Source organism: Strigops habroptila, chromosome 7, assembly GCF_004027225.2.
Source record: "Strigops habroptila isolate Jane chromosome 7, bStrHab1.2.pri, whole genome shotgun sequence".
Taxonomy (NCBI): domain Eukaryota; kingdom Metazoa; phylum Chordata; class Aves; order Psittaciformes; family Psittacidae; genus Strigops; species Strigops habroptila.
In genome coordinates this window covers 24,998,407-25,019,575 of record NC_044283.2, presented here as the reverse complement: position 1 = coordinate 25,019,575, position 21,169 = coordinate 24,998,407, and the positions used below count along the sequence as shown (strand labels likewise).

The 21,169-nt window shown below is 43.5% G+C and overlaps 1 protein-coding gene across 1 annotated transcript in view; it reads right to left on the bottom strand.

Annotated features, from left to right (window-relative positions):
- The window catches only part of LIMCH1 (LIM and calponin homology domains 1), a 188,482-nt gene extending 171,405 nt beyond the window's left edge, over positions 1-17,077 (bottom strand). Inside the window, exon 1 of the mRNA XM_030492195.1 lies at positions 16,587-17,077. Coding sequence (XP_030348055.1) covers positions 16,587-16,682 — 96 coding nt within the window. The 5' untranslated portion in view covers positions 16,683-17,077. The remainder of the gene's footprint in view (positions 1-16,586) is intronic.
- Positions 17,078-21,169: the final 4,092 nt, after the last annotated feature.

Sequence of the window (21,169 nt, the reverse complement as noted above, 5' to 3'; positions counted from 1 at the left end):
ATACAGCACAACTCTTGTTAATTTAACATTTTTAAGTTTTTACAGGCAATTCAGTCTAACAAATGCTGCAAGCACAAGCCAGGAGATGAAGTGCCAAAAGACTGAACAGTCAGACAAACTATATGCTCAAATGAAAATCAGTAAGAAAAAAAATAATAAAGAAGTCAAATGGAAAAAGTTTTCTTGTGCTGTGCTGAAGTCAAATAGCTTGGCTGGGCTTTGGTGAGGCCGAAAGCCCAGCATTAGCCCACAGATATCCTCTGTATACAGGAAATTTGCATTAGTATTCACTTATCTTCATACAAGTTCTGCTGCTCATGAGACCATGAAGCTGGATTTTCTGATACTGTATACATGGAAGCTCTATTGGTGTAAGAAGTCAGGTATTCTTAGAGGAATACACTGAGCCTTCCTCAGTTCTCATAGTGTTATACTGACTGATCTCTACAGTATTAGAAGCCATCATAACAGATTTTTAAAAAATCCACGTACTTCAAAAATGCAAATAATTTCTTTTCCCATTTGGATTATAGAATTTACTTCCGCTACCCTAACTTAAAGCCACAACAAAAGACAGCAAGCTGACTAAGGACAAGTTACTCTTAGCACACTAAATATCTAAGGCAAAATTATAAGTCTCCTGTAAAAATTTAAGTATATAATCTTATGGTAACAATAACAACCACCAAGAAACCAGGAGTCACTCTATCTGAAGTTACAAAACTTACCCTAAAATCAGAGAGAACAAAACTGGTAAACAGCTGGACTCCATAAGGAAACTAGACGCTATCACCAGTGACGGAAATACACAAAATATAGTATTTCAAGACACATACTTACAAAATCTCCCAATCAGGGACAAAATAAAGAGGTCATCATAAGCTACAATCTTGACTTCAGCCTGGCCACTTTCAACGGCTGTCAAACTCCAAGCAATATTGGTAATAGAAATATTACATAAGCATCTCTGCAGGCTACTTTTTAAAAATGGAAATGTAAGCAAGCTGGTCAGCTTCTGTGCACCGATGGGATTTGGGTTTGTAGGACCAGGCTGGCAGCTTTTACTTGAATTGCCAAAAAACAAAGGCCCAGAAAGCCATGTTCCACTCCCACTTCCACCAAGCTTACCTGGACCATCTGCCTGGTCTACACTGTGGCCTAAACCTATCCTTAGGATAGGTAAATACAAGACAGTACAAACAGAAGACATGGGATTTAAATTCTTTGGTCTTCACGAGAAAGCTGGGCACACAAATTGACTCTCCCATTTAAGGGGAAAAAAACCCAATCTATATCTCAGTACTTACCTCATGAATTTTTCTGCTGATGACATTTTAAAAAGCAAATCAGTTTTTAAAGCCTTTAGATTCAAGAAGATTATTTTTTATTACAGACATGGTAGCAGGAATTATTTTTAAGTAGAATTTAACACTATTTTGTCCTTCCAGAGAAATCTACTGTGTGTTCATGAGTATGATCTGACACAACTGCTTTTCCAAACATTTTCCAAATATAAATTGGGCTGGTACTTGTAATTAGTAGCATCTTAAACCAAAGTCAGTTAAGTCTCAAAATACAACACATCAGCTGAACAGAGTATTTGAAATTTATCTCCTGTTGAAAGGGACATCAGTTCTTTTGCCCTTTAATTCATGGCTTTGTTCTTTCCACTAATGAAAACCACCTTTGTTTTATTCCTTTCACGCCCATGCTTTAGCCCATGAGAGAACTGCTCACCAGAAGCACATCAAATCCATTCAGTGCACTCTGGCAGCAAGATAAATCAGAATAAATTGATGAGCCTAGGGAAAGAGTATTGGTAAGATAAAAATAAAGGGGTTATCACAAATCTTTCTAGAATTGCACTGAACATTATAAACACAATGTGTGAATAGGTGTCACTAGAGCTGAAGTCAGATGCAGACCATGAGAGAGCAATACATATGCTTAACATTCTCTTCATCATGCAAGAGATCCAAGGCCAGTGAGAAACATTATTAGAAAAGAAACAGATGTTACAAGACCATGCATCCCAACCAAAGTTCTTCCTTTTACCTGCTTGTCAGCAGCAAAACAACCTGCACAAGGAAACAAAGCTTCTCCATCCAACCTGGATCAGTGCCGGGACAAACTAAGCTGCAAATCCAAATCAGAACTAATTCTTGATTTTAATTACAGGAAGAACACTGACACATTAGCTTAAAACCAGACCCCCAAACTATAAGACACAAGTTACTTCCAGGTGACTGCAGAGAAGTGAGAGGAATGGTCATTCAAGAATCAAGTGTCCCCAGAACAGAGAGTACTAACCTCTAGTTACACCCAGACCAACTGTGCTGGCAAGAACCACTGTTGCCACCTCCACAAGACAGGAGGACATCAGGTTGGAGGAACACCACCTGTACCATCTGCATTGGCAGAAGGCACTAGCACCATGGCTGCCATCACCACCATTACAAGAACTCTCCTCCCAGGACAGCGCTACCCATGTGACCAAATTTGGAAACTACAGTAATCGTCTTCAGGGAGTGAACACATAAACACATGATCAGGTTAGATATAAGGAAGAAGTTCTTTACTGTGAGGGTGGTGAGGCCCTGGAACAGGTTGCCCAGAGAAGTGGTAAATGCTTCATCCCTGGCAGCATTCAAGGCCAGGTTGGACGGGGCTTTGAGCAACCTGCTCTAGTGGAAGATGTCCCTGCCCATGGCATGGGGGTTGGATCTAAGTGATCTTTAAGGTCCCTTCCAACACAAACCATTCTATGATGAGATTGACCTTCTTGTTGCTTATGGACTTCACTAGGTGTTTAAGGAACAGTTGTACACAGTACATACCAAGCTCACACATGGCGTGTGTGGTGTCTCAAGAACAAAAAAAAGCTGAACAAAGCTTGGCTTTTAAGGTTTTGGCTTGAAAATATCATGGGGGAGCGGAAAAGGCAGAAAAAAAGGAGAGTATTTATGATAAGTCTTTACTCTTAGCCCACAGGGCAATTAAGCTGGAACTCCAAATATGAAGGATGCAGGGCAAATAAAATATTTTAAGCACTGTAGAATTACTGGTTTAATGAGTCTGCCAAATGATGGCACACTCCCAGTAAAGAGTTCTGGCTGCAGAAAGCTCTTAATCCCTATTAATAACTAACTGGGAATAATGTCAGCAAAACAGCTGTCAGGATGAAATGCTGTTCAAGTTGACTAGAGAAACAACTGCCTAGAGCTGGAAAGCAGTATGTCCAGCCCAACCTAAAAGCAAAAAGCCAATGTTAATCATGAGTTTAAGTAAAATCTGCCACCACTACCTTCTACCTTAAAAATGGGGTGTATGAAGGAGTAAAACACAAGCAGAAGAGAAGTCACTGTTCCCTTCAGAAACACATCAGTGTACTCTGGAACGAACTTGAGAGTTGGGTCCAAGACTCTTCCAAAGAGAAGATCTGGCAAATCAGTACCTGTTTGTACTCAGTGCTTCTCACTTCCCACTGAAGTGGAAAGCAATACTAAATGCTAGCACAAGAAGAACTGCTGAAGAAACAACTTCACAGAAACAATGTACCAGAGAAGCTCTATTAAGCTCTGCTGAGCAGCCTACTGTAGTCAAAATTGCTATCACATATTTCTAGTAGAAAGAGCTGCATCCTACCTGCAACTTGATCAGGCCTGAAGTCCTCACTCCAACCCGGACTTCCCACAGGAAAAAATATTTTACAGTGGATTAGAAATGACTGATCTAGTTTATATTCTCTGAAGTGCCTATTACAGGGTAAAGCGAGAAGCTCTTTATCCAGACTATCCTCCTCCTCATCTCCTCTCTTCTCTCAATAAATTTTGTGAAACTTACTTTTTCCTCTGCAAGCTTAGAAGAAAAACCATGAAGATATACGTACCAGGATACAAAGATATAAGGAGGATGGATGACTAACTACACAAAAATTATTCAAATGAGCTTACAATAACATTCTGCTACATAAAGATATTTAAAGCACTTAGGGTACATAGGATGCAGACAGCTGGCAGCATCCATGTGACAGATGCATCAAGTGTCTTGCCACCTATACTGCTCTGCATTAACAAATGCATTACTGGGCAGTCATTTACAGACAACAAAATCCCAAAACTTGCTCATGCAAGCAGCAAGCAAAATGGTCCAGAGCCCTCTAGTCCAAAGTCATATTTGAAGTCAGATGGGCTGTTAATAAGCAAGAAAGAGGCATTCTGCTTTATTAGCAAGAACAAAGTTGTTATTTTCCCACTTGTATTAGTCCAAATAATGTGTCGCTGCACTGGGAGTGAAAGAGCTACAGTTACTTCACTCTAGAAATTCCCAAATGTGCTCTTTCCCTCCAACAGCCTCATTAGATTACTGGCAGGAGGGAATTACACCTCTGAGAAGCACAAGTGCACAGGCCAACACTGCTTCAAGCTCAGTCATTTACAAGACACTTTCATGGCAATCCATAAATGCAACTGGTTGTGGAGGAACTGTCAAGACAGCAGCTCCTTTCATCTCATGCCATTGTCCTAAGGAAATCTGCCACGAAAGACCTCCAAACAGCGAACTACATGAGTGTACACATTTGGAGTGACCTTCTCCCCCCACTAGAAGCTTTCTGCATTGTAGAAGAGCCATTTTTCTAACTTGCTTTTATTTAAGAAATGAAAGCTTTTCCTCAACCAGCAAGAGTTTGACATGCACAGGAACTTTATTTTTTTTGACTCATCACATCTGCTTCACCAAGCACGTACGCCTTGAATGCCGTTGCAGTTCTTGCAGTTCTAAGTCTCAAGCACTCTCCCTCCCCACCAAACACAGAAATAGGAGCTTATGTTTTGCTCTCTATATACTTTTTTGCATATGAGATGCCTATCTTTTCCCTTTCAATCCTAAAAAGAAAACTTCAACCTGGTTGAGGCGGCATGCACTGGAAAATGTTCACTTCCCATGGCTAACACTGACAGCCCCTCCTCCACCAGCACTTTTTCCAACAGCACGTATTTCCTGGGTATATGAGAGCCCAGTTCAAGCCATGTGAAACTGTCACTTTCATGCTTCATATTGGAGCTCTCCATCCTGTACAAAGGTTGCCACCACTGCTGCTTCTTGAAGTCAGCTCCTCCTAGTCACATAGCCCTGTACCCCAAGCATACAGTGACGAGAAACCCCCCTTTGCCTACACAGAGATCTCCCCTATGCTCTTCCTTCTCTTGAGAGACACCAAGAGACAGGAAAAGGCAGAAAACAAAAGCTTTCAACACAGTTAGAGATTGCACCACTTCCAAGAAGTCTGGTCTGGCTTTGATCTATTGATTTCAAGGCCCTTAATGTGGCAAGCTGAAATACAAGTTTTCTCCACACAATTTAAAAATGAAAAGGAAAACCTAGTATGGCACTGGAGAATTAACTGCTGCACTGAAAAACTAACAAATATTGAGGGAGACAGAAAAGCCACAAATATTAGATCTGCCTATAATCAGAATATGCACTCAAGAATCTTGGTTGAAATCCAGAAATAAAAAGAATTAAAGCTTTTATTCAGCAGTGCTACACCAGAGACACTCTCAAACTACAGTGAATGGAAATTGATGGATAAAAATCCCACAAGCATTGGTAGACAAGTTTTCTATTAAATCTCACTGGAATGTCACCTCAGAGCTACCCCTGCGAATTTTCATTAAGTTATCCCACAACTATCTACAACAGCTTTGCTTACTTTCTCCCCTGAAGCTACTAACAAGAAGCAAAATGAGAAAGGAATGAAGTAGCAAAGCATTTATTACCAAGATGCATTTTAACAGGAATATACGAATCTTTTTGTTTAGGATACTCTGAGAAGGCTCTACCACCAACTGCAGCTCATCCTTCATACATGAGGCTAGAATAAATCCAGTTTGTTGCTTGTCTTTGAAGAGCACCCATGCTAAGTGAACATCTGCAAACCTAGCTGAGGACTGCTTTCTGGGAGAAAGTCATCATCAAAAGATAAGTGAGGGAGGTGAAATTACCTTGCAGCTTCACCAGCTTTATTTTTAACACCCTGCTCCCTTCATGCTCTTCTCTTCACAGGGAGTATCTAACCCCTCAGCTGTGCTGTGCCAAACTAAGAGGCTCTGGATGCCAGGAACATGATGCAACAGCCACCTATGCTGGAACCACCACACAACAGCCACCACCTCTGCTTTCAGACATGGCCACGTGTCTGGTCCATTCTGAGAGATCAGTGTAACACTGCCTACAGCCCATACCTCCAGCGAGCAAACAGAGGTTTGTACAGAGGTGCTTTTCCTTGACAGAAAGCACCCACCTACCCAGCACCCTCAGCAGTGGAGCAACACAGGCAGAGCAGCATTGATCTGCAGGAAAGAGAAAATAAGGCCCCAGCAAGACTGAACATCTGCATGTTCATAATTAAAATGTTTAGAGGGTTCTTTTGCTTCTCTGTAGAAGAGGCAAGCTGTTTCTAATAAAGGATCATTGGAGTTGCTTGAACTTTGTTGATTTATGAGTTTTTTTCTTGTAATTACAAAACTGAAGGCCTCTTGTCGAAATAAAAATTGGTTTGGGGAGGGGTAGGATGTCAGGCTAGGCTTTTATATCATTTCTTAAAATAAAGTCACCTTGATGACTCACTGATTCTGACACCTGCTTTTTCTTGCCAGCAGAATTTTTTCTGGAAAACAGTCTATTTTCTTGGCTATCTTTAATTGATCTAAACACTGGCAGAAGACAGACACCACACATGCGTGCTCCCAAATGAGGGCTTTGCTTTTCCAAAACCACAACTTCAAAAAACAACTCATCGGAATCAGGAAAATGATAAACAGGGAAAAAAAAATAAAAACAACCCTCAGTTACTTAGCTGCTGTCTTCCCCCCCCTCCCCCCCATTTCGCAGTTCTGCTTCTGGACTGAAAGAAAATTTCCAGAGCTGTTTTTGTTGCAACAATCTATACGAGTTAGCCCACTGAAATGAATCACAACAATCACACAGAAACAAAGCCAAGGGATCCAGCGCTGAAGGCCCTGGCACTGTGGGCATCCCTGCCCACGCCAGTCTGACAGAGACAGGGCGGTTACTTCTGCCTCTCCTCATTCCTCCCTCCCCTTCCCCAAAGCCAGTCAGAAAGTGCTCACTGCCAAATAGCAGTCTTTAGCTAACACACCATGGTTCCTTTTTAAATTGGAAAAGGAAAAAGGAAAAGACAAGAAAAATTGCTAACAAAGACAAGCAGTTAATAGTACTTCAAACAAGGAATTACATAAAAAAATGGGGAGGAAGATTCTGCTGCTTTTCTTCAGACATTGAAGCTTCATTTCTCTGACAGCAGACTGAAGAAAAATCTCTTATTAAGGATTTTCTAAATTAGTAAAGTAGACACTTGGATGAAGGATTTTAAGGGTTCATTTAGGGGGTGTTGGAAGGGAATGTCCGATACACCCGTATCAGGTATAAAACATGCACCGCTGATACTCAAGAAATTAAATCATTATGAGTTCCATAATTTCCTAGAATGCTTATAGGCAATTGAAGACTAAAGTGATAGGTTTGGATTTGGGAGTTCCATTTGTTTTGAGACACTGTAGCAAGACCTCTAAATTCCACCGGAGCCGCAATCTTCTGCTGTGATCCAGCAGCATAATGTAACCCTGTGCATTTTATGGAAAACAGTGCTTGCAAAGCACTACAAAGAGATTTTTAACCCCAGCCCGCTGTCCTCTGTAGCCATGCAACCATTCTGCTCCCACTTGAAACCAGCATTATTTATGGGCACCAGCCTCTGCTTACGCAAAAGCAAGACTCTGCTTCTCAAGTCAGAGCAAAGGTTACAACTCCGTGCCAGTCTGTGGCCTGCTCCTGAAGTATGAATTCATCTGATTTTCTTGGCCATCTGGTTTTAGTGGAAAAAACATTTTGAGCTTTTTTTCCTGCCACTCTGGAAATGGAAAGTTCCAATACTAGAAGATGTACTTCTCTTCATCTTCAGTTCACAACTTCTCCAAGCGTCCCATCCGGTGCAAGGGATTTCACATGATTCAGTGCTATTAGACATTATTAATACCATGTGTTAAAGCCCATGACCTCTGCTTTTGCTGAATGTATTTTAGATCTGATACATTTTAGGAATATTTGTGTATTAATCTTCTTACAGATTCCAGCTCCTCGCTGCTAGTGAGGAAAACCTGAATTACAGCAATGTATGATCTGAGGAACAGAAAGCAAGTAACAGCCTATTTTATCTTTTTAATGATACTGTAATCCAGCTAGAGATTCAATTGCTCATGATTGCAATACCGTACTAAGATCTACCAATGGCTACAAGAAAGGAAACGATATTTAGAGTCCCAGGATGAGGACTCCTGGGTTTTTTGCTCTACAGAGAGTATGTGCCACCACTTTCCCTACGGCTTGTAGATAACTGGCAGGCTGGGATTCTTCTGAAGCCCATCGAAAGGTCAGATGGAGGTAGGAAAAGTATAGGGCAAAGACATCACAGAGAATTTTTTCCTTTCATGCTGTTCCTGAAGCTCACTGTGGTATCACACAGTGCAAAAATCCCCATCTTATTTCCAGCATGAGCCAGGATCATGGAGAAAACTGTGTGAAGGAGAGATTAATGAAGAGCATTTCCCTCTTAACTTACTCATTCAGCCGTACAAAGCAGAACTAAAGAATTGCTTCCCCTGCCTTCACCACACTGCTCCTTAGCCTGTGAAGTGCTCTGTGAATCACTGGCAGTGGTGCCAGAGCCAAGAAGCCACAGCAACACTATTTTTCAAAATCTTAGCTTGTCAAAGTTGATTTCAAAATCAAGCTGTCTTTGATACTCGACATGAGGCCTCAAACCACCAGAAACCAGCAAAACAAGGTTTCTCTTCAAATGAAATGGATTTTCTACTTTCTACATCAAACAAGAAGTTGCTAGACTATTTTAAGTCAATTTTAACATCAGATGCACATTGTATTGTTAACTCTATTATTAAGGTAGCCAGTTTGCTAAGGGAAGGGTTACTAGCAATAATCATTATATATACACACCAAAAAAACCACCCTAAAACAAGAAACTAGTTAACAGTAGCAAGTTATACTAGAACTGAGCAGAGTGACTATCAAGGTAAAGGATTCTTATAACCAACTAATACCCCAAACAAAAAACTTGTTAAGGATTCAGTACCTAAATTCTCAAGAATTAAACTTGCACATCATCATCTCAAAATCTGAAAAGCAAGACAAGAGAAATAATTTCAATTCCTTATTGGTCACTTACAGCAGTGCATAGTGAATTAAAAAAAAAAAAAAAAAAAATCTCAACAAGCCAAGGAAATCAAGTCACATTTACAGTTTTCCAAAATAAAAGAGGTTTATCAAAAGTAGTTAGACTGGAAGGCAAACAGATTTTACACTGCCTTGAGGATTTTCTACAAAGGAAACTCAGTAGCATACCCTGAAAATGCCTGCAATAAGCCATAGGAGTTTTGCCTTTGTATAGAGAAACATCTTCATGTAAACAGGCTCTTTAGCACTACAATAACATATTCAACCAATAAAGTAGCATTAAAACTAAAACAAAACTAAAGTGATGTTTACTCACGCACTGTCAAGAAGTCATAGAATAATCACGTTAGTAGGGACCTCACAGAGCTTCTACTTCAACCTCCTCCTCCACACAAGGGCAACTCTCAGGTCTGACCAGACTGTTTCCAACTTTCTCCAGTCAGGCACAAAACATTCCAGGGATGGTGACCTCTCAGCCTCTCTGGGCAACCTGCATCAATGCTCAACTGGTCTTGTGGAGAAGAAACTTTCCTCTATGCCAAGTCATAACCTTCCCTACTTTAGCTTACGACAAGTATCTTGCCCTCCTGTCACATACCTCTGAAGTGCCTGGCTGTCTTCTCAAAAACCTGCCCACAGGTACTGTGGGGCTGGTGCCATGTCCCCACAAAGCCACCTCTCCTGAAGCGGCCCAGCCCCATCACCCTCTCCCTCCAGGTAAGTCCTCCAGCCCCAACCAGCCCAGGGGCTCTCCACTCAGCTCCCTCCAGCATACTGATGTCCCTCTCACACTCTGGTCCCCAAAACTAAATGCAGTATTTCAGGTATGGCCTAGCAAGCGCCAAGCAGAAGCAACCAACCACTTCCATCAATCTACCAGCTCCAGAATAATCATGAACGGCAAAGCTCCTCCTGCTGAGCCTGTTGTCCCACAGGTCCCCTCAGGTCCTTTCCAACAGAGCCGTTGCCCAGCAGTCACTCTCTACCCTGTCCCATGTACAGGGAGAACATTTATTCTGTTTATAAGATAAAAAGCAGTAACAGGCAGTATTTTTCCCCCCATTTTAAGCTGGGGTGTGTTAGAGTTCTTCACATTCTTAAAAGGCTGTCTCAAGGACACATGCTGCAGCCCTTTCACCTGAGACAGCTATTAAAATAACTGGGAGAAGTTTCAGCTATTCATTTTGATGCTATGTTATTGGTTTCAGTAGCTGTTGTAGTCATTGTGATATAAGGGACTGAGCAGGGCAAGGAAAGACAGTACTTTCTTCTCTAAATGATACATTGGAAGGAGGACGAGGGAAAGCTTAGATCTTCAGGGCCAGCATGCCAAAACGTTCATACCTTCTCCTATGCAGCTGCCCTTTTAAGTGAAAATTTCACCTCTATAAATCTTGCTTTTTCTGTAATATTGTTCCAAAACTGTTCTTGTTGGGATGTTTGCAGAGAACCAATACACAGAAGTATTCATCTGTGGACAAAAGATTCTAGACTGGTAGATTTTCCAAACAAAAGATACTGCAGTTTTTATAACCTGTCATGAACAACACTTCCCAGATTGGCCAATACATTTAGAAGGTAGAAAACAATTCTGATGTATTGACCTGCTATTTATCCTCCATACTTGGGATAGATTCCACTTCCCTTTTCAGAGGACTAAAAAAAAATTAAAAAAAAAATTAAAAATGCAGTTATCACTAGCAGAACAAGTGCAATGAGGTTACATAGCTGTGTTAACTGATCTTCACCACCAACTGCATAATGGCATTCCAGACTCTGGTGTTAAGGTCAGATCTTATACCTATTTTAAAATTTTAGTATTGAAAGGAGAAATTAATTCAGTTTTAAGACAATTAACAGCTCAGTCCTGCATTTTCTGACATTATCCCTTTATCAATAGTATTGTTGTTCTGATTATTCTCACCTCCGTGCCAAGCACTACTTGTAACACAGCTTAAACGGATCTCATGACAAGGGAACTGGGTTCATGTACACCAGACAGAAGGTCAGATGCCAGGCAACTGGGAAAGGAAAAAATTTCTAGAAGGTGGCAGTGTGACAGGGTCAGAGACTTTGGGCAGGTTCTTTCACCTCCTTTAAATCAATTCAGTTTTCATTCCACTGAATGACTAACAGCCAGAATGAAGAACATCCCATCTGCCCTGTCTGCAGTCCCTAAAAACTGCCCAGGAGGAGATGCAGAGATAGCAGTGAAGAACTCGTCTCCAAGTCCAGTCACTATAACCACAGCAGTGTTATTCTACACGCACATGCACCTAGGACCAGAAGCCAGCCACACACCTTTTGTCTCTTCATGGTTGCCTTACAGACGCTGTGGGAAGGATTCCTTTGGCATAATTTAAGCTTGTCCGCAAATCAGGCAACTTGTCTAATCCATTTGCATAGGTTTCTTCTAGCCTATCCTTGCTTGCTTTAATAGATTAATTCTCAATACATTAAGTATATAGGTAAGACACTGGAAGCAGTAGAAGAAAAAGAGCAAAAAAGAAAGGCTAAACACAGAAATTTGAATTGTAGGCACTACTTAGCAACTCAATCACTTTCCTACAATATTTGATTAATAAAACCATGCAGCCTTAAAGTCATCATTCTACACTTACATGATTGTATTCAAATAATCTCCTAAGGCAGCCAGACTGACTTCTCTTGAACTGCTTGCTGGAGAAAATGTTCATTGGATTTGATCCATTCCTACCCATATAACAGCAAGACTGCAGTGGCACCCAAGGTCCCAGTCTGGCTAGAGGCACCAGCGTTCTAGGAACTGTATCAGTGTTCAGAGGACTAGGTCCTATTCAAGGATCTTAAAATCAGGCTCACAGCAAAGGAAGAGTAGATGTCCAAATGTATCTGGAAATACACACACTCCTGCGGGGCACAGATTACTCATACAGTCAGTGAATCATTTAGCTTACCCAATACTTTTCATCAAAAGAGCTTTATCTCTGATGTTCTTCATACTATATTTTGAAGATCATATAAACAAACTTGTGTATTCCTCAAGTTCCAGGCCCCTACAGCAGATACTCCAAACAAGCCTCTTCACCAATTAGAAAAGGTTCTGTCAATGAACTACCTTGATCTCCTCTTAAGTTACGTTTTTGCAGTGGGAGCCATAAGCCTTAGCTCTCTGGCACTTGATCCTGAGGAATGAGAGACATCCTAAAGAAACCTTATTTCCAGACTCCTGCCACAAGACAGTCACATGAAGTTTATTTGCCTGAATCACTTCGCTGGTTTTATGGCTCTTTTCCACAGAGACAGTGCTGCAGAAGTGTTCTGCTGTGTGGCATGACACATCCAGAAGCACTAAGGAATACGCTTGGTCCCACTGCTTCTCCTAGAAGCAGCATCACTACTTCCACCTTCAATTCGGAAATCTAACACAGGTGTTTTGCTAGAAGGAAAAAATAAAATAACCCACAAACACACAGCAAACTCCTCTGGCTGGCAAACTTCTCCTTAACTAGAGAATCCTCAAGGGGAATATATACAAGAGAAAAGTAGCAGACTTACTAGAACTTGATGGGGTTTAGCCTACACACATCTAGAGGCAACGGCAAAGTCAAGCACTCACCACAGGGGACAGAAAAACATGACTTGTTTATTATTACCATACAACTATAAAGGAAGCATTCTTATCAGCTGGCAAAGTTTATAAGGAATGGAAGTCTACGGAAAAGCCATCCCTAATTGAACCAAGTCTTAACAATGAGGAGAGAGCATATTAATGAGGTAAGGCTAGGAGGTGTGATGAGGAGATAACAATACCCTTAGGAGTTACACTAGTACTAAATGCGACTTTATTACTGTACTACTCTCTTATAAATCTTTACAGCAAAAATAAATGTTTATACAGATGTTCTTTCAGCCATCAGTTATTCTAGTTTAAACACACATACAGGGAACCTTGACATTTCAAGATTACAGGCCATTAGTTTAAATTAGATTTGTTATTTTGCTGTTGTAACCCACTAGGCTTTACAAGGCTGATATATTCTTTCAGTGAAACTGAGATGCCTTAACTGAAATGAGATACCACACCTTTAATAATGCAGACTGATGCAGCTCTCTCATAGGGTTTTTTCTTTTTTTTTGTTCGGTGCCTTTAATTCCTCTGAGTGCTACTAATATGGTTCATTGTATCATTAAGAGGGCATTCTTCACTTCAGTAGAACATGCCAAGCTAAACTAAAATAATACCACTGGTTTACTGTTACACAGAGGGATTCACAGTTGATATTTGTGCAAAATTAAGCAAGGCTGACCTCTGGTTTTCTACCCAAAGCGGAAAGTCCACGGAATTCCAAAATCTCACCTTCTGCAACATACAGATGACACCAAATCTATCACTGCTTGAAATAACTGTCTTACAAAGCACAAACTGTCAAATGTATAAGCAGCTTTGGCAGTAAGAGTCAGAGTTCTGGCCAGCCCTTTTCCCTGCTTAGGTGGACACCTTAGTGCTGCTGGTTCAGAGCTCCAGGAGAGACAAGAGGATTATTACAGGGATCCACCCAAACTTCAGCACAACTTAAGACTCTCCTATCCTGCAGCATCCAGATGAAACTAATGCTGGCAGAGGAAAAAGAAGACTTCTGGCACCCAGAAGACCTGCTCTGGTGAAAGGTCGCAGACTCAAGAAGTGAAGGCAAGATCCCTAAAATCTCTGGACCAGAAGAAGGGGAGTACCTCGATCTTTGCAGATCTAGACATTCAGCCATTTCATGTTTTGGTTCCCCATCTGCAAAAAGAGGATAGCCTCCCTTTCCAGCCCCACTAGAGGAGAAATGCACTGCAGACCATATGGTGGATTCCTGTCAGCACCACACAATGGTGACAGTGCTCACATGAGGATTCAAACCAGATGAGAATCCAACTAGCATGTCACAACTTAAACACTAGCAATAAAATGCACAGCAAGCTCAGAGTTTTCAATCTGTCCACTCCTGCTTTCAGGTCCTTGTGTGGCAATATTTTACAGCCTAAGACAGGCTTTAAACTGTCTCGCACCACTAACATCCTCACTAGCCTGTCCTCTCCATGCTAGAGAGGACCAGCCCTGGTTTCTTTTATTTTTGTTTGAGGTGTCATTTTAAATGGTCAGAAGCGATCTGGAAGGCACAATACACTGGACATTTGCTGTCTCTATACCAAAGAATAAAGTGGTGAGAGACAATGACGGAGCCAGCTGAAGCAGATGGATCTAGTAGCCAGACACAGCATGACCTCCATTTCTAGTTTTCACCCAGATCAGTAAGGTTTGGCACACAATGTCGATACCTATAACATTTCTTGATTTTTAGATTTTATTTCTTTTTAAGATTGATATTGCTTTTCAATAACTTTGGACTAACACTTCAAGCTCTGCATAATTCAGTCCAAATCATCCAGATTTAGAACAGTGAATGGTAACCTGATTTTTTGAAGAGATAATAACCCTCATGCTCCAGAGCTTAAGCCAAACTGGGATTAAAAGGAAATACAATGTGCTAGGCAAATTAAGCCACATTTGCTTCACTGGCAGCTTCTTCCTCCTTTCTCTTAGTAGAGGCAACAACTCTGGGTGCTGCTGCAAAAGCAGATGCTTCCCTCTCACACCATGGCCACGGCAGTACTCCAGGCTCCTGACACACTCCCTCAGGCAAGAGGATGGTGGCAATACTACCAGCACATTACAGCTTTGCCATTCATGTATCAAGCAGATTAAAAAAGAGTGGAGGAAGCACAAGAAGATACAGACAGCTCCCTTTGTACGCATGGGCTCCTTGGGCCTGCATGGAGGACGCAAGGAGTTGAGAGCCCTTCTGCTCTGCTCACCAGGCCCTGGGTCACACAGGAATTGGCATGAGACCTCCTGTCACAGTGAACTGCGGAATACACCGCCCAAGAGAGAAATTTCCGACTGACCCACAAGTTTCTACTCTTATACAGGAAGACTTACAGTCCCTTAATTGTTATCATGCCTGGAGTGACTGCTGGCAGCTTCATTGCCTAGAGAGAACTGCTTCACCATTGAGTTCTTGGCTTCATTAGCAGTCAGCAGGACTTACAGTCACAATGTATTTCATGTACCGTATGTATGATGGAGTCATGTGCCTCTCTCTTGGCCCTCTGCTGCAAAGAAGGAGATATAGGAAGCACCATATTCATCTTCACAAGACAACCGGTGTTTATATGCACTTCCTTTTTCCTCTTACAGGCTGCATACTCACCTTTCCTTGGCACAAAAGCCCTTCTTTTCACATTTCTCAGTGCTCCTATGTCCCTGGCCCCACACCAGCCAGTTTACTGTGTCAGCGCCAATTCCCTGAAGTCTGACACAGCATTACCTTTCCAGCTGATATTGAACTATTACAGTCTGAAATTCCCAGGGCTTCAGGGAATCTTAAAGTCACAGCAATTTTAACAATAATTTGCCTAACCGCTGTCAGAAAACAGAATCCACTGAGGCTTACTAAAAGCTGCAGATTAAATTCAAAGCCCGCAGCTGAAGGGAGCTGTTACCCTGGTATCTGGGTTTATACCACCTTCACGCGTGTTCTGAACCGGCAATCAGATGAAGAGCTATTTAAAGTATCTCTATTGTTACATGCCAAAATATTTAACTATTAAATGTCACCCGCCACCTGCCTGTTTTTGCATTTTGCCGCACGAGCAAACAGCAAGCAGGTCTGGGTTTCTGTCCTGCCTGCACCGCCAGGCCGGGTGTCTCTCCTTGGCTCGGCCGAGCGATGGGAGAAGCGGCTGCAGCGGTGCTCCCCGCGGGACGCGCTTCCTCCCCCCCCGCCCTGACCGCCTCTTCGCGCGCTGCGGAGCGGTAGCTGCGCGGCCGCGGACACCACCTGCGGGCCAGGGGAGCTGGAACAGCGCGGGGCCGGGGGTTCCCCAGCAAGGCGGGGGGCCCCCGCCGACCCAGGACTAGGAGCCGCGCTACGGGACTAGTCCGCGCCCGCTCCGCGCCTCCGCGCACCTGCGCGGCTCCTGTTTACAGCCCCGCCGTTCACACATCCCCGGGGGCGCGGAGGGGAAATGTGATTAGGAGATTAAGTTTGGAGGAGATGCGTGGGCGGAAGGGGGCAGGGGCTCATCCAAATTCGGGCATCCTGCGCGGGCGCTGAGCCGCGGCTCGGGCGGCCCCGGCCGCTTTCCCTGCAGCGAGCAAAGTGGGGGGGCTGGGACGCTGCTTGGCATGGAATGAAATGCCCACAGTCCTCGCTACAAGGCGGGGAGGGAAGGGCGCCGGGTGCTCCCGCGGGGTGTCCCTGTCTCTGGCCATTCCGCGGTCTTACCTCGATCCACTTCTGAGCCTCGGTGAAGGCCAGCTCGGGCTGGGGGGGATCAGGAGGAGGCTGAACCTCTCCCAGCTCCAGCCCGGGACTGGCCATCTGCAGGGCCCCGGCGCGCCGCGGCTGCGGCGGGGGAGCAGCCAGGCACCGCGCCGCCGGCCCGAGGTGAGCCGGAGCCGCGGCCGCAGCGGAGACGCCGGAGGCCGCTGTGTGCCTGTCCCTGCCTCGCAGCCGCCGGGGCGGGGGCCGGCGGCGCTCTGCAGCCCGGCTGGCTGCGGCTCCCTGCGGTAACCTCTCTCCGCCGGTGCCCGTCCGCCCGCCCTGCCGGCTCGGTCCTCCCTCGGCTGCCGCCCCGCCCGCCCCGCCGCCAGAGCGAAGCTGCGCTGCGCTGCCCTGAGCTGCCGGCTAAAAATAAAGCAAGCGGGCGAAGCCGCTTTGCCTTCAGCCCATGCAAATGCCCGCGCCGTCGCCTCCCCGCCGCCAGCATCGCATCGCAGGCGGCGCTGCGACCGGGGGGGATGGCACGGCACCCCCAGCTAGAGGCGGGGGGAAGACGACACCAATCCGTCCCTCCCCACAGCGACTAGAGGGCAGCGAGCCACCCGTACAAACAGCAAGCTGCTGGTTGAGGCTGCTTCATTAAGCACCTGGTTAACTGATGTCGTTGTACGAAGCACCTGAGAGCCTCTAGCCCCCCCGCGGAGGGGGGTTCTGCTCACCTATCCAGATCCTCACACACCTCCCCTGGGCTGGGGGCCTGTCGCCCCCGTGTCCGGCATCTGTAGGCATCTCGTCGTGTGGCACAGGGCCGAGAGCGGCCTGGCAAGGACAAGGACAGGCGAGGGCCAGCACAGAGCCTGACAGCAGCTTTCATCTTTCAGAAGTGAGGCAGGTGTCAAGGTGTGCTTAAAAAATACCCTGTGTGATACTCTTGGGTTTTCTCTTTATGCAGAGGAAGAAAACAAACTGTCCTGTAGAGATCTGCAGGCCTAACTTGCTAACTTGTGTAGCTCAAACAGATGCTCTTTGGCCTAAGGTTAAGCATAGAGGTTTCTAGAAACAGGGAAGAAAAATGTTTCACAAGGCCTTTTTAAGCCTAAAACTCCTAAAAACGTCCATTTATGAGTGTTGGAAAGATGAGCCAGTCAGTTGTGTGTTTATGCAAGTGTAGAAAGATATCTGTGTGCTGGAAAAGCAGGTATGCGAACCCCTACTACTAGGGGGTTTTTGAGAGGGGTCATCACTGGCCATATTTTCAGCTTGTGATAGTTGTCAGCAAATTTTGATGAGAAGTAAACTCCGGGATCTACTTATCCACATTCCCTTAATTTGGGTCTGAATTTGCCTCAGTTGAAAAGTTGGGATTTTGAACCTTGTTTATTGTTATAAATTGGTAAAAGAAAAAAATGCCTTCAAAAAAATGTCTTCAAATATAAATATATCACAAACCTGCATATGTTTAACTCTGTTTCCATTCTGGGATTTTGTCTTTATTATTCTCTACATTTTGTTTATTGTTTCAAGTTTGCTGCAGTAACAACAGGCCTAAAAACAGGAGATAAAGTTTATAGGGGCTTTTCTGAGAACTGCAACCAAACAAAACCTTGATGAATGGCAACCTAATCTCAGACATTTAATGAGAAATAATAAGTGTATTTTGAAATACTTGTGCTAACACAAACTATTTTCTGATTCTTGTAATATTTAAATATCACCAGCGTGTATCAGACATCAATTAGATTTCTTTTCCAAGGGCAGTGGAAGACTAACAATTTAAAATCATTAAAATAATTATCCTCCTTTTTGTTATTACTGTGCAATATTAAATGTATGATTTTGCTGTCTGGTAATCTCAACATTGTCTCTCAGAGAACTAGAGGAGCTGGAATGGGATAAGCACCACACCACACAGAACATCCCTTCAAGACAGAAACCTTATCTTAAGTTGAGAGGTGGACGTTCGTTTCTTATTTATACAGTCAGGTTTTATGGATCACTAAAGGCAGTGTGCTCTCATACACACTATCAACCACGCATGTTCCTATGCACACACATTCAAGCATGCACAACTTTTAAAATGTGTTAGATCTACACAGAGATGTAGATATAGAGTTACTGCAGTCTTTAAAGAGCCCTGTGTGTATTTAGGAGTGTAAAAGACACCCTGAATGGCAGCAGGAATCTGGCCGCTTCTTTCCTAATCCTAATCCTGACCCTGCTTCCCATTCTGTCAAGTGCGAGGCAGCATCCCTACCTCCCTGTTCCCATGGAAACACACTTCTAGCATCAGCCCAGCCTGCCTTATTTATTTTTTTTTTTTAAACCACCATCTGCCTTGGGAGTTGCAGGGTTTGCTCTAAGCCCCTTCAATACCAGTCACAGGGTTTTCAGTCATTTTTCTTTCCCTATTACAGCCACCCTGGCAACTGGTACAGAGGCAATACATGAAAACGAGCACCTCAGAAACTCCAGCAAGGTTTTCCTAAGGTCGCTCTGTTGCTGCTGACCAGAAACATAGCAATGGGCATTTTAACAGCAACAAAACGAGAGAGTTTTTCTTGTAGATCTTTGCAAAACTCTCTTGTTTAAAAACGAATGCTTCAGTTTAGCTTCTCTGGTTTTCTTTCCAGTAAACCTCAAGCAGGCATCTCAGCAGTCCTTGTCACCTGAAACAAACTTGCAACTGTACTTATTAGACAGAGGTGCAGGTATCAGTGCCAAGTTGCTTATCTGTGTCCAGGTACAGCCACTCCTCCCAAAAGCAGACTGTGCCTGCGCGCATGCAAAGTAATTGTGGAAAAATGTGTGATATGGTGGCTATAGGTGAAAGTAGAAGCAAAGAAAGAGAGTCTTGTCTTCTTATCAGAGGTCTCTCTGCTGCTATGCACAAAAAGAAAAAATAGAGGCTTTTAGGAAGATACAGTTTCAGGTAGAGTGAGGGTTCAGCTTGTATTAACTGATTTGGTCTTCTACCCAATTTAGTTTTCTCCTCTGGGAAGAAGAACTCTCCTGGCCCTTTTTTTCTTCAACATAACAACTAAAATCTCTAAGCCTGTTGAACAGCAGGAGCAGGGGTTTAATAAGGCCTGACTGGTATCATGGGAGGCCTGATCTTACCCCACAGCAGCAATGAACAGCTTGCACCAAGGAAGCTGTGTCCTGGACAGCCTCTGCCGCTGTCATGTGTGTCCCTGAAAAACGGGTATGGTGTTCAAGCTCTGAGCAAAACTACTCCTACATGGCATCTTTACACTCTCCTTTTCCTAGTTGCATTAGCTTGACAATAAACCTCTTTCTTCAAAGCAGATCTTCCAGTAACACAGGCACCCTCCATTTGGAAAAAACTACTTTTACCAAAAAAATACTGCTCAAAGAGCAAATGGGTGAAACACCTGAGGATCCTCTATTTCTATTATATCTTACCCAGCTTATCAATCTTTTCTTTGTGACCTTTTATAAACATGTGTTAAACCAGGAAGCCCCATGGGCTGGTTAAGAAGGGAAGTTACCCTGCAAGCACCGGGGCTTTTCTGCCTCCTTATCTCCGCCACAATCTGTCAGTCCTGGCTGATATTCTCTGAGCAGATCTTCTTTTCCCCCCAGACCATAATGTTCATAGTTGGGGATGTTGCTCAATCCTGAGCCAAATATTGGAGAAATTTGAGCTGAGCCACAAGCAGACTGCTCTGGCTAAATATTTTTTCTGTTGTTTGCTCCAGGACTTTCCTACATTTCATTGGTTTGATTCTCCTTTTTGTCCCTTTAACAAACCACTGAATGTCACACAGAGAACTTGAGGCTGTATGGTATTTATTGTAAAAATTCTGCTTGGAATTTCTCCATTCTCCAGAGTATAAAACAGTGGTAGGCACACCCAGCACAGCTCTGTGTAACCTCCAGATTATTTCAGAGCTGCTGTGAGCCACCATGGGACGGACTCACACTGTTGCAAAGAGCAACATGGCTGACTGATGATGGTGTGGGGGTTGGACAGCTCTGGCTTAAAGCATCCTTCGTGTTAATACCTCTCGACAGGTATTAATCCTCCTGGAGAGTGGAGATTTTTTACTGACTGCTGAAGGCAGGTTGTGCACTTTCACAGCTTGTCATGTGTGAAAGGGTGAAGTGAGAGGTGAACGGAGTGAGCGGATGAGAAGAGCCCTAACAGCAGTGTCTATCAAGGCAGAGGAGGCTGGTGGAAGAGATCTTTACCAGAAGTTTAGTATTTTCTTCCTTGATAAAACTAGATTCAAAGACAGTTCAACTCTCCATGACATGCAGCCTGTCTTTGAGACTAGGCTGGTAAAGGTACCCACTCAGAAGCAAGAGAGAGAAAAATCCTAATTCTGAAAAATGACTCAAAGGAAGACTGTTCCTATTGAAGAGAATTTTTAATTTATTTCTTAAAAACTTACAAGCTAAAATAAAGTAACAGCAGAGCTTTAGTTATTTTTAGTTCTCATGAAAAATCAATGAATCTGATCATGAGAGTGTGTTGATTTTTTTCAATCACTCGAACAAATGCTGTGACTTCACATTTTATTTAACCGGGGCATCTGCTGTGGTACATTTGCAGCGTTCAGCAT